This window comes from Sminthopsis crassicaudata, chromosome 1 (assembly GCF_048593235.1).
Source record: "Sminthopsis crassicaudata isolate SCR6 chromosome 1, ASM4859323v1, whole genome shotgun sequence".
NCBI classification, from domain to species: Eukaryota; Metazoa; Chordata; class Mammalia; order Dasyuromorphia; family Dasyuridae; genus Sminthopsis; species Sminthopsis crassicaudata.
Genome location: NC_133617.1, coordinates 692,886,497 through 692,900,308, shown reverse-complemented (window position 1 = coordinate 692,900,308; position 13,812 = coordinate 692,886,497). Strand labels below are relative to the sequence as shown.

Here is a 13,812-nt window from a genome sequence, read left to right as displayed (position 1 = left end):
GGTCCAAGGTTCAACATGTATCTCTGATGTTTATTAACTGTGGGATGTTGAACAAATCACTTAAACCCTTGGTCCTCTCAGTTACCTTAGCAGTAAAATAAAAGGGTTGAGATCCTCTAGAACTTGATGATGAAGCATACTTCTACTTACCTCCTGACATTCTAGAGATGATCTCAGGGTACACACTGAGATGTATATTTCTTGAATATGGCCAATGCAGAAATGTGTTTACTTGACTATGCCTAGTTGTTACAAGAATATTGTTTTTCTTTTTTCTTTTTCCCCCATTGAAGAGGTATGAGATTTGAAAAAGAGAAAATCAAATTTTGTTAATTTTTAAAATTTAAATTTTTTTTAATTGAGATCAGAGAAGAAAACAATATAAAATGAAGGAAATGGACTCAACGGCCTCTAAGATCCTTTCCAGCTATGAACCTGTGATCTATGATCTAACCTGTTTGGTTTGAATTTTTAATAATTTCTTTTCTTTTTGGTTTTTTGCATCCTCTGTTAATTAGGAACCTTTACTGATTACTCTAAAGCTCATCAGAGTGCCTTGCACATAGCAGAGATAAATGTTTACTGAAAATATACAGTAAAACTTACATTGAGAGTGAAATGTAAACAATTCCACTGACAGATGAAAAAGGCTTTGGTTACCCCCTCCAAAAATGGTTCTGAAAATAGGGTAAAAATGTCAGAAGTGCTTTATCCTGTTTGATCTGTCCTGCACTAGACTCACTGACCCTCAAGGAACTGTCTGAGCAGACTGGGCAATAATCAAACTTGCCATTGTCACATTCTTGGTACATGTCATAAGGAGCTAAGATCATAGGGCAGGGCAAGATTAGAGTCAGGCCTTTCATCATGAAGTCAGGTAAGGATTAGGGAGAGAGTGACTACAGTTCTCAAAACTGAGGAGTGAATGGTCAGAGAGGAAAGGTCATGGCAGAAGTTGGTCAAACAGCTGCTCCAGGGACTTTGGTAACTTTTAGGATAAAATACCTCAACCCTTTTTGCTCAGTTCTGTCCCACCTGGGTAATTCCTCAACATTCCAAGGAACCAGGCCACTGTACTATCAGTTATTTTCTGGTAGAGAAAGTTCTCTTCAAATGGATGGAACCCTTATCACTGCTATGAGGTAGCAGCCCTGATCACACAGACCCTGACAGTCCCTGTTTCCTGGGGCCACATATTGGTGGGGAATCAGAAAGATACTTGATTTCATGGATGAATGTTCACGGCTTCATTCAGAAGATGCTAGGACACTCAGACCAAGAAGGTATAACCTAGCGTCAGAAGAATGAAATAATAGTAGGATTCTACTTCAGTCCTTAGCAAAATGAGTCTAGGAAATCTCTCCAGAGTGGGCACTCTGTATCCAGATTCAGAGAAAAGGAACACCAAACAGCAGCTGTGATTTTATTTTGCAGCAATAGAAAATGTACTACATTAGAATAAGTGTTGGGTTTGAATCCTACCACTGTGAGAAGTCTGAATTTCCTTGTTCATAAAATGAGGATAACAAGACTATACATAGCGCCTTCCTCATGAGAAAGTACTTCTTAAACCAGGGAAGATTATTCAGAGGTGCAAGGTCCATTAAGATGTAGTTGGGAAATGTTTAAGGTAGGGAATAAAAATATAATGTAAAATAGATAATGTTAATAGTTTTCTTTTTTTTTAATTTGTGGTTTTTTAAGATAAAATGTGTTCCTGGTCCAGCAGTAGGTCTAGAGCACTGAAAGTTTAAGTGATTTACCTAGGATTATGCACCCAGGGATAGGACTTGAATTTGGATCTCCCTGTTCTTAGGCCATCTCTCAATCACTACTAATACACCAGAAGATACTATCAGTTAGGAATTATTGTCATCATCATCCAAGTCTGAGGCGATTTTCCATGGATTTTAGATTAGCAATGAACAATCTAAAAAAAAAGTCCAAGGACTTGCCAGCTAAATACAGCAATATCTTTTGTATTCCCCAGAACTTTAAAATTAGTCACTAAATCTCATGTAAAATTGTTGTGTGTTTTTTTTAAGAATCTCTGACTCCATGGTGTAAATATATTTATATATCCATGCTCTGTGGGTATGTGTGTGTTGTTTTAGGAATTCTCTGCTCTATCACTTAAGAGGTAAAATCTTTTTTACAGATTAAAAAAAGCTGGTTTCTCCATTTCCTTAGACAAAGATGTTTTATTCTCATGCTCCCGGGTCAAATCCAGTCACAGAATAGGATTAGGAATGTCTTTCTCCATGGAAAAACATGGTGTTTCCAGGGTTCAGCTTGGTTTGGTCCCTGCTTAGGCCACCAGCTGTGTGCTCTGTTCAGGCACAGAGCCCAAGGAAACTCAGCAAGATCTACAAATCTGGAAATCACACAAGAGCTGTTTCCCTCCAAAAGGCCATCCTGTAGGAGAAGACTCCCAAACCACCATTATCCTTCTCTCCAAGATATCTGACAAGATTGGTCAGTCTCTAGGCCAGAAGCAGAGAACCTTGGTTCACTTAAGGACCGTTGAGAGCAGTTGGGGGAGGGAAGGGCAAAAATCTAGCAAGTCTCATATGAAAAACAGCAGTTTAGGGTGTTTGATTTAGAGAAAATGTTCCACTCATCTGTTTTTTAAATTAAGGAAGACAGGGAACATAAAAGCCTATTCAGTAAATACAAAAAATAATTAAAATAGACTTTAGTTCTACATGTATTATTCTTGTTCAGCTGCTTCAGTCTGTATCTGACTCTTCATAACCCTGTTTGAAGTTTTCTTGGCAGAGATACTGAAGTGGTTTGCCATTTCCTTCTCCAGCTCATTTTACAGAGGAGGAAACTAAAGCAAATAGGGGTAATGACTTGTCCAGGATCACAAAGCTAGGAAGCATTTAAGGCCAGATTTGAACACAGAAATCTGAGTCTTTTTGATTCCAGGCCCAGTGCTCTATCCACTGAACCACCTGGCTGTCCAGTTCTACATTATGGTCAGGTAAATGAGGAAAAGAGGAAAGGGAAAAGGAAAAAGGAAGAATTCAAAAAGCCTAAAAGACAGAAAAATAGGAGGGAAATAAAGCAGGCCAGAGATACAGAAGTCAAAAACTATGTACAAAGACAAAATGAGCCACGAATAGACCACAATAGGCAGAGAAAAAGAAAAAAGACAACACTACAAAAATCAACCAGGTGATTGGCCTTAAAGGCTCAAGATAAGTGACACCGTTTATTTGCTGTGACCCAGCAAAGTGAGTCACTGCAGTCCTTAATTATAACCTAAGGATTGTGCTTCTTTATATGACTTACCTAGGTGGTATGGGTGGGAACAGAAGAATAGAATCAAATGAGAAAATAAATGGGAAAGTGCCTTATATATAAAATAAACATAATCCAAACAAACTCAAGAATAGCTTGAACAGAAAGGCAAAGATGTATATAGTCATATAGAAATCCCACTTATATTTAAAATAATGTAGAAAAAAACCCTTATTATAGGGAATGATATTAAGGGTACAGCACTCAAAAACTTCCTTGATGATGCATAAGAAAAGATGATACATTAAAAAAAAAAAAAAAAAAGGAATCTAATGAAAATGGTGACACAGCTTTGTCCATTTTAAAGGGTTAAAAAGCCCATAAAAGCTAAAGTGAATAGCAGCAGCATCCTGACCTCAGACTGCTGCACAATCTGCAACATAACAAAATATGCCCACCGACTTAAACAAGGCTTGCAGTTGGCGTGTGGAAGTAGGCGTCAGAAGGGCTATAGCTATAATAGCTTGTGAATTATTGTGAAGTGAGACCATTTTCTCTTGTTTCTATTGAGCAAAATGTTATTTTCAAATCGTATTCCTAACATATCAAGTGCATGAGAACAAATTCACGTTTTTAAAACAAATGTTATAGCAGGACAGATCGTATACATGTATAGAAAGAAAACAGACCTTCAGGATAACAGATGCTCATCCTGGGCATTTTAGGATCACCAAAGGTGAAGTCTTTTCATTTTACAGATAAGGAAAATGAGGATCAGAAAGACAGGTTAAGTTCAAGGTCCCTAAGCTAGTATAAGCAACAGAGCCAGCATCTGAATCCAGTTCATTTAATTCCAGAACTAAAATACTTTTCACTGTACCTTAGGTCTATTAGGGGATTGATGCTAAGGATTTTTTAAAACTGTGCTCTGTTTTTACAACTATAGGCACAAATAGGAGTGTCACCTCTTAATATCTGACCCAAAGGCTAGAAACATTAAACCATGAGCTGAAACTGGTCCATGGATGACAGTTTTGCTCTAAGCCTTTGACATCATTAACTCTAAAAAACTAATAAATGACATTTTTATTACTAGCTTGAGGTGTGCTTAGGTCCTCCCAAATAAAAAATACCCATAAATTCTTTTTTAATGATTTCAATTATTTCCTAGAGGGATCTCAAGTCTAGAATGCATATGCCTTTTCAAAAACACAGTTTTCCCCGTAACAAGGACAGCACCTCCTCAGGGTTCTCAGGATTGAGTATGGATCAAAATACTCCTTAGACTGTCAGAAGAGGGGGGAGAGAGAGAAGACTTAAAGTAGAGCCAAAACAAACATTTGCACTGTCCAGGCCATTCTAATTATACAAGTCTTTTTTATGCATTTCCTACTTGGAAGTGGAAACATTTGCAGCAATGTTCATTGCCCTAAACAGCCTCAAAACAAATGTTTGCTACAACTGAAAGGTTACAAATATTTCCACACTGGACAGTCTCTGGTGAAACAAACATTTCAGCTGTGAAGATATGCACCAAATCACCTAGTTTAGAGAGAGAGAGGGAGGGAGGGAAGGTGGGAAGGAGGAAGGGAAGAAGGGAAGGAGGAAAAGAGGGAGGGAAAAAGGAAAGGAGGGAGGGAAAGAGGAAGGAAGGGAGGGAAGAAAGAAAGGAGGAAGGGAGGAAAGGAGGAAAGAAGGAAGGAAGGAATTATCATTTGGAAAGGATTTGGCGTTGAAGACTGTTCTGTTCTATCACTATGGCTAGTGCTCTGCAAGTTTCTCCTACTTTCTATTGGATCATCTAATCACCAAAACTCAGTTAATATTATCCTCCAAATTTGATTAGGATTCCTCATTTTAAAGATATGGAATCTGTGTCCTAATCAACTCTCACTTGAAATTCACCACTCTTCTAGATTGCTATATGTCTTTGATTTTATTTCAATTGTTCAGGAGCTTGGGATTCCATGAATTTTATAAGTTCTTTGTAACAGCCAGAATTGGACCCACAGATTTCAATTTTCTACATTTTTTCTTTCAATGATCCCCAATTATTTGCCTGCCCCACCCCTACATCATTTTAAACACACATTGTGTTTGGTCCTAATTTAGTTTTATGTCACCTGAAATAAAATTATATATTAGTCAATATGACTTGAATTCATTTATTCAAACAACGTTTATTAATCTTTTCCAATTATAAGTCATTGTGCTAGTGTCGCTGGGGATCTGAAAACAAAAATTGAAGTATTACCTGTCCACAAGGAGCTTATATTTTCTAAGGTCTGTAGGAAAGGAATGTCAGACACCCAGAAAAGTTTGACTTAGTAAGGTAAGGTGTGATGGGGCAGAAGAGACCTACAAAGTGCTCAAAAGGAATCTGAGCAGGGAGATAGCCTTTCATCTTGAGGTGCATCATCCTTACAGAGAAAGTACCCCCCTCAACTGATCCCTTCAGGAAGAAAAGCATCTCTTTTCTGGGCTAACCTTCCTATGTACATAGTACCTGTGGAGAAGAATTTCAGTCTGGATAGAGAGGGCAATCTTTCCAAATTCATGGAGGTGAATGATGGGTCTGGGAAGAGCTGCCTGAAACCAACTAAATATGAAAGAGAGTGGAATGAGGAAGAAAGGGTAGAAAAGAAGGGTCACAACTTTCTGTGGAGAATTCTTAAATCCTCCACAGGATGGCCAACTTATTTTATATGCATATATTTTATAATTTGAGCAACGGGAAGCCTTCTGAAGGTACTAAACCATAAAATATGCCCAGCATCAACAGAAGACACTGTGTTCCCTAATCAAGGCAGAAAATGCATCCATGAAGACATAACTAACAGACATAATTAAAGAGAGATGAAGTGGTGCAGCTATCAAGTACAAACTGAATTCAGCAGAGGGAACTATTTGTCTAGCCTGGAGTCACCTGTATAAGGGATGAGGACTTGAGCTGAGCCTTGAATGACAGAATGAAATGATTAAGAAAAGGGAAGGCACTTCTAGGGAAGGTGGGGACACAACTGCATTGGATTCTTTGGAATTCCCAATGTATTTATTCTCTTTTCTGTTAATATAACTCCTTGCCTCCTTCATTAGAAGATAAACTCCTGGTAAGTAGGAATCTGTTTCCTCCTGCTCCCAGGACAACACCTGGCATAAAGCAAAAGGTGAAGAATTGCTTCTTGACTGACTTCTGGCCCTTCCTGTCCGTCACACAGACTGGCCCCTCGAGTCCAACAATGCATTCTCCTTTACCTCTGCCTTATAAAACCCCTGGGTTCCTTCCAAGGCCCCTCTATTGTCTGACTCCGCTGGACAGATCTCCCCACCACTACCCCTGCCCCAAAATTGTACTCTGGGCCTCCAGAAATTATTTTATGTGGTTGATATAGCCTCACATTAGAATAATCAGTGCCTCAAAAGCAGAAGAAAAAAAAAATCTTTTATGCCTTTGTATCCTAGGACTAGAATAGCGCCTCAGGTACCTTTTTTTTTTTTTTTAATTGAACAGAATATAAAATGAGAGTCCTAAGTCGTTGCTTTAACTCCTTGAGCCAAACTAATCATTAGAACCTCCTAAAATGTAGAGTCTGAAAGCCAGTTACCCATCCTGAGGCAAAGAAACAAGACACAAGAAGTTGCTGGGAGTAGGGGCCTAAGGGTATTGACATATAAAAGACTAACTTGTTTGGAGCGCTCCCTTCTTTAACTACTACACTTAGCAGTTACCTAAGGCAGCACAATTAGTTGGAGTTAGAAGGTAAAGAAACAAACACACAGTTCCTTCAATCAGTCAAGCATTTATTAAGCACCAGCTGCAAACCAAGCTTCCAGCCATCAATGGAGAAGCAAAGACAAAAGCCAAACAGTCCTGTGCTAAAGAAGTTTATGGTCTGACGAGGGAGGTAGCAAATACTAAGCACATAAAACAGAGACACAATTCACAGATACACACTAGCAGTTGAGGAAATCAGAAAGTCACAAGAAGAAGGTGCTTGATCTAAACTCTGAAAGAATCAGGGATTCAGAGAGAAAGAAGAGAGGGGATCGAGAGGACGGGGAATAGGTATCACCAAAACACTGAGACACGGAATATTATGGGAGAGGAATGAAATAATATGGGCTGATTAGGCTGAACAGCAGAAAGCTGGAGGGGCAGGAAGGGGACAAGTGCTGAAAAAGCCTTGAATGCCAGAGGGCATGATCCTGGAGACAACAGGGAACTACCAGGGTTTATCCAGTAATGAGGAGACACCGTCGGATCAGTGATTTGGTAAAAACACTCTGGCTACTGTGTGGAAGATAGATTTGGGGGGAGGGATATGAGGAGGTCAATTAGGAAACCACTAAACAGTCCAGTCCAAAGCTTATCATCTAGTAAGCAGATAAAGCATCAACTCAGAGAGCTAGAGGGGCAGCTAGGTGGTGCAGTGGATAGTGCAGTGGGTCTGGAGTCAGACACATCTTGACTTCACATCTGGTCTCAAAACTGACTAGCTATGTGACTTAAATCTGACTGCCTCAGTTTCTTTATATGTAAAATGAGCTGGAGAAAGAAATACCAAACCAAGAAAACCCCAAATGGGACATAAAAGTCAAACACCATTGAAATCATATCCTTTGCACTCAAGACCACAACAAAATCTCTGGTTCTGCCTTCAGAATGAGTTTCAAGAAATAGATATGGGAGCAGCTAATTGTCGAAGTGGATAGAGCACCAGTCCTGAAGTCAGGAGGACCCGAGTTCAAATCTGGTCTCAGATATTTTTAACACTTCCTAGCTGTGTGACCCTGGGCAAGTCATTTAACCCCAATTGCTTCAGATATATATATATATATATATATATATATATATATATATATATATATATATATATATATATATATATATATATATATATATATATATTTGACATATAAATGTTCCTAGAATATTGAGGCTTAGCCCAAAAAGAAACAAAAATGCCCCTTAATTGTTAATAGTATCCCATAAATTTCTGTATTCAAATCTGATCAACCTTTATTGGACTCTCCTAGAGAAGAAGCCACATCTATGCTTTTTAAAAATCTTTCTATCTCTACCTTCTAGCCTGGGGCCACTGTAGGTACTTGGAGTTTGCTAGTTAGAAACAACTCAATGAAATTCAGGACATAAATCATTATCATCTCCAGCTTCTCAACCTAGTTCTGGGTGGCAACAGGGAGCCTTAGCATTCCTAAATGCACCAAAATAACTGGAATCTTTCAATAAGCAATAAAACATTATTTCACATAGTTTTTTGTTTGTTTGTTTGTTTTTCCTTAAGAGGTCAGGAAGGCTTCTTCTAAAGAAGAAATCTTATCTGAGAATCAAGGGATAAGGGATATGGGGGAGGAGAGACTAACCCCTTTCTATAACCGTGGAAAGACTTAATAGAAAAGAAAGAAAGAAAGAAAGAAAGAAAGAAAGAAAGAAAGAAAGAAAGAAAGAAAGAAAGAAAGAAAGAAAGAAAGAAAGAAAGAAAGAAAGAAAGAAAGAAAGAAAGAAAGAAAGAAAGAAAAGAAAGAAAGAAAGAAAGAAAGAAAGAAAGAAAGAAAGAAAGAAAGAAAAGAAAGGAGGGAGGGAGGGAGGGAGGGAGGGAGGGAGGGAGGGGAGGGAGGGAGGGAGGGAGGGAGAGGAGGGAGGGAGGGAGGGAGGGAGGGAGGAAGGAAAGAAGCAAGGAAGGAAGGAAGGAAGGAAGGAAGGAAGAAGGAAGGAAGAAGGAAGGAAGGAAGAAGGAAAGAAGGAAAGAAGGAAGGAAGGAAGAAGGAAAGAAAGAAAGAAAGAAAGAAAGAAAGAAAGAAAGAAAGAAAGAAAGAAAGAAAGAAAGAAAGAAAGAAAGAAGAAAGAAAGAAAGAAAGAAAGAAAGAAAGAAAGAAAGAAAGAAAGAAAGAAAGAAAGAAAGAAAGAAAGAAAGAAAGAAAAAGAAAGAAAAAAAGAAAGAAAGAAAGAAAAAAAGAAAAGAAAAGAAAAGAAAAATAATCTCTCTGGTTCATTTTTCCTGTACAATACATCATCTCTTCCCCAATTTGTCTTTAAACAGAAACCCCACCCCCACCCCCATCTCAATCTACTAAAATGATTTCCTTCTTCAAAGAGCGGCTCAAGTATTAACTCTTCCATAAAGGCTCCCTGATAACCCAGCTTCAGTGTTCCCTCCTTCAATTCAATTAACACCCCCCTCAAAAAAAAGCATTGCTACCTACTATGTGCTTATAGTCAGATGCTGAAAATACAAATAAAAAAATTAGTCTCTGCCTTCAGGAAGCTAACATTTCTACTCACTGTATACATGACCTGTACACAAAGAAATCTTAAACAAACAACAAAACCAAGAAGCAATAAGGGTCAATGAAGAGATAAAAAGGCGCTAGGAATATGTGAGGAATATCCACCTAACATCTGAAAATCTTTCATGTGGTAAAGGGATTCTAGCTCTGTTTAACCCCAGAGAGCAGAACCAGGAAAGATGGGAAGTTGTCAAGAGTCACTGTCAGGAAAAACTTCCTAACCCTCAAAAGCATCCCAAAGTGATCAGGCTCCGTTTGGAGAGGGCAGAAGGAATCCCCAGCACTGAAAACCTGTATGTAAAACCTAAAGGACCACTTTTGTAAATGTCAATAAGATTCTTATACAGTAACAGGACTCGATTGAGAGATGAAAAGGATCTTATACAGTGAGAAGGCCTCAGAGGATTTTGCCAACTTTGCTCACCTATGCTATTTCCCTTCTCCCAATACCTCAGGTCAGTGTTTCATCAGGATTGTGGACTTACCATGCTCGAACTTGGGTGCCAATGGTATGGGAACAGATCTCCTCTTGCCCCAACCATTATCCCTAAACTCCTTTAGGGAAGAAGCAGTCTTTTTTTTTTTTTTTTTTTTTTAATCTTTCTATCTCTATCTGCTAGCCTGGAGCCAGTTCATAGTAGGCACTTCAGTATGCCGAATTGGGTTACCCAATGTGATTTAGGACATGACAATGACCATCTCCAGCTTCTCAACCCAGCTCTGAATGGCAACAGGGAGCCTGCCTATTCCTAAATGCACCAGAAAACGGAATCTTTCAGTGAGCAATAAAACATTATTTCACATAATTTTTTCCTTAGCCAAGAGTATCAAGCAGGCATCTTGTAAAGAAGAGGCCTGATCTGGGAGTCGGAGGAGATGGGTTTTAATGTTGGCCCTCCCCCAAACCACCTGATCTGGGAGGAGATTGTGACATAACTTGTGACCTTTTGGGGTCTCAGTTTCCCTGCCCGTAAAATGAGAGGTTGAACTGGACAATTTCTAAGATCCCTTTCATCTCTCAATCTCTGTCTTGGTGAAGAGATGATTATTTTTCTGAGCTGCACTAAACTCTATCCTCCCAACAGGGTCTGTGAATAAGACAACAGGAAGATTTGGAGGGAATAATAGAGAAGTCTAAAATGTCCTCAAAACAAGAAATTGGAATGGTTTTCACAAGGTTTGAGACTGTCCTTGCTTCTGACAAACACTAGCTCCCAGGCAGAGGCTCATGATTGGGTAGGGGGTGGGGGGTGAGGGGAAGAGAAGAGGAAGCCAGAAGGGTACCCCATCCTCCTGAACTACTGCCACCTCCTTTGAACACCCCAGTGCCGGGGGTGAGTTTAGGTCCTCGGGCAGGAAGCCAGCCCGCCAGCTCTCTTCTCCTCTCTCCTCCTCCCTCACCCCCACCCCCGGCACTTCCCACTGGCAAAATGAGTTGCAACCAGAACCTGTCGGGGCGGTTTGGGCATTGAGCTGTCACCTCCTCCCCCTCCTCCTATTACTCTGACACTCGCTGCTCTCCTGAGAAGGAGGCCAGGATTTGGCAAAGGGGGCACAAAGTGGAAAGGCCGAGCAGGTAGAGTGAGAAACGGCACACCTGCACGGCCGGGCTAGAACTGGGTTAGACTAGTACAAGTAAAGCTGGCTAGATTCCCAAGACGGGAGCCCCAGGAGCTCTCCTTGCACCTCCATATCAACCTAGAAAGCCCAATGGCAACTTCAAAACCAAAGCACCATTCCTTCCCTGGCAGAGAAGCAGAGTGGGGGAAGTAACCTTACAAACCGAAAGAAGCCTTCTTAGCCTCCAGCATCCGTCCAGTCCCTATCCAACTCCCCTCACCCCCACCCCCATCGGCAACATTCCCCTCGAAACCTAAGGAAACCGTAGCCCTGCGCAAACCAGCCTCAGACAGGGTTCTTATTCGAACGCCTCACCTCCATTAAGGAAAGCGAAGGGAGAGGTGGGGGAAAGGGTTTGTGTGTTGATTCTGTCTTGAGAAGAGTGGGCCCGATGGGGCGGTAGAAGGGTGGGAGGAGGGAGCGGGGCGGCGGAGAACGCGGTTCGTTCCCAGCAGGGGCACACTCCATGGGCTCCCACTTTAAGCCCTGCTCGCCCCCTTCCTCTCCACTCCACACACGAGTCTGCCCCCTGTCTGTCCCTCCCCCACCTTCCTTCCCTCCCTCCTCTCCCCGCCCTATCCTCGCCAGCGCTGGGAGCCCGCCACTCTGTGCTCCCTGGGGACTCTGCCCTGGGCCGGACTCAGCTCCCGCCTCTCCCAGGCCCCCAGCCCGGTTGGGCCCCCAACCACGGTGCGATCACTGTCCCGCGCAGGGAAAGTTAAGGCAACTTCACAGGGGGAGGAGACGGGAGGGAAAGCGGGAAGGAAGCTCAGGCCCTGGGCCTCCCTCCTTGCCACCTTCCCAGCCCAGCTTCCTCCCTGCCCCTGGCCCCGGCCTCCAGGGGGCAATCCCCTATCCCTAGCTGTCAGTTGCACGAGGATCAGACTCGTCCCAGACCCGGGTTGGGGGAGGAGGGAGACGAAGGGGCGCAGAGTCTCAGGCCCAGCAAACCCCCGAACTTTCCCCGCGGGGCGTCCGGCAAGCGGGGTTCTCCCAGGAGGCTGCTCCTGCAGTCCAAAGCGGCGACCGGGCTCTGCTCGGGCAGGCGAGCTGCGCGGCAGCCCGGGAGCGGTGGGCCGGACCGGGCCGAACCGGACCTCAGTGCCCAAAACAGAGCAGGGCAGTCGCGCTGCTTCCGCCGCCGCCGCCGCCGCCGCTGCCTGCCAGCCGCCCCCCCAGGCTTTGTGCGAGGCCTGCCCTCCCTCTCTCCCTCCGGGAGCCAGCCCGGCAGCTGTCCCCAGGCCAGGGTGGCTCGCCGGGAGCGCGGCGGGCGGGCAGGGCCGAGGACAGCCAGCCTCCCCGCCGCCCTCACCCCCCCCCCCGTCCTGGCACAAAGGGGAGCCCCGCCCGGGGGCCCCCAGCGTGGGCAGGAACTGCCGCCGACCCTCTGGTCCTCTCCGCCGCCAAAAAACACACTAGTGCAGGCGCAGGGGCCCGAGGCCGGAGGCTGGGGACAGCCTGGCGACTAACTCCTCCTCTCTCCCCGGGAAGGAAGGGCCTGTAGCGGCCAGGGAGGAAAGAGGGAAAACACTGCTCTGGAGCGAGCGCCACACCAGGCGAATTCCGGATTTATTTATTTTTATCCCGGGCACGGGGGCGGCGGGAGCGGGGGACCGGGGCTCGGCTCGGGCGGGATCCGGGCTCCGGAGCGGGAGGGAAGGGAGACAGCCCGGGGACAGACAATACATGCAGCTGGAAAATCCGTCATTCCCCTCCGGGCTCAGGGGAGCGGAGCCGAGGCGAGGCTGGGCGAAGGGAGCCCTCGGGCGGGGAGGAGGAAGAGGAGGAGGGTGGGCGCCCCTCGCCGCGCGCCCCGCGCCCCTGCGCCCGCGCCGACCCCGCAGCCTCGGCCCGCCGTCCCCAGCTTCCCCGAGGCCCGGCCCGGCCGGGCGCGCTTACCTGCCGTGGAACCAGTCCTTACAGGCGTCGCACTCGATCATGAAGCGGGTAACGTCGTAGGGCAGCCGGCAGATGCAATAGACAGGCACCGTCGCCATGTTAGCTGCCGCTGTTCCTGCAGCCGCCGCCGCCGCCGCTCCTCGCTCCTCCGACAGCCGCCGCCGCCGCTAGTCCTCCTTCTTCTCCTCCTCCTCCTTCTCCTCCACCTCCTTCTTCTCTTCCACCTCCCGCGCCGGCTCCCGTTGGCAAAAACCACAGCCCCAGTGTCCAGGCAGCGGCGGGCCAGGGGCCGGGGCCGGGGCCGGGGCTGCCCCCGCTGCTGCAGCCGCCGCTGCCGCCGGTCAGGCCGGCTGCTCCTGCCGCCGCTGCCGCCGCCGCTTCTCCTCCTCCTCCTTCTCCTCCTCCTCCTCCTTCTCCTCCTACTCCTCCTTCTCCTCCTACTCCTCCTCTTCGCCTCTGAAAGGGGGGAGGGCAAAGGGAAAAAATCCACAAACAGGCTCCCCCCTCCCGTGCACACGCCAGCCCCCGGCGGCGGCGGAGGGGGCTGTGTCTATACAATGCGAGGAGGATCCGAGGGAATCAGGGAATCGATCCGTGCGGCGGCTTCCGCGAGGAGTCCATGCCCAGATTTTGTCAAATTGTCGCGGCCGGAGCCCTCCCCCCGAGCCCGCGCGGGCACCAGGGGGTGGGGGGAGCGTGGGGTCCGGGCTGGCGGCGTGTGGGGACACAAAAGGAAAA

General features: G+C 45.1%; 1 protein-coding gene across 1 annotated transcript in view; it reads right to left on the bottom strand.

The window, feature by feature from the left end:
- PHF2 (PHD finger protein 2) overlaps positions 1 to 13,285 on the bottom strand; it is a 190,869-nt gene extending 177,584 nt beyond the window's left edge. Inside the window, 1 exon segment of the mRNA XM_074283656.1 lies at positions 13,075 to 13,285. Within this exon segment, the coding sequence (XP_074139757.1) occupies positions 13,075 to 13,172 (98 nt within the window). The 5' untranslated portion in view covers positions 13,173 to 13,285.
- Positions 13,286 to 13,812: the final 527 nt, after the last annotated feature.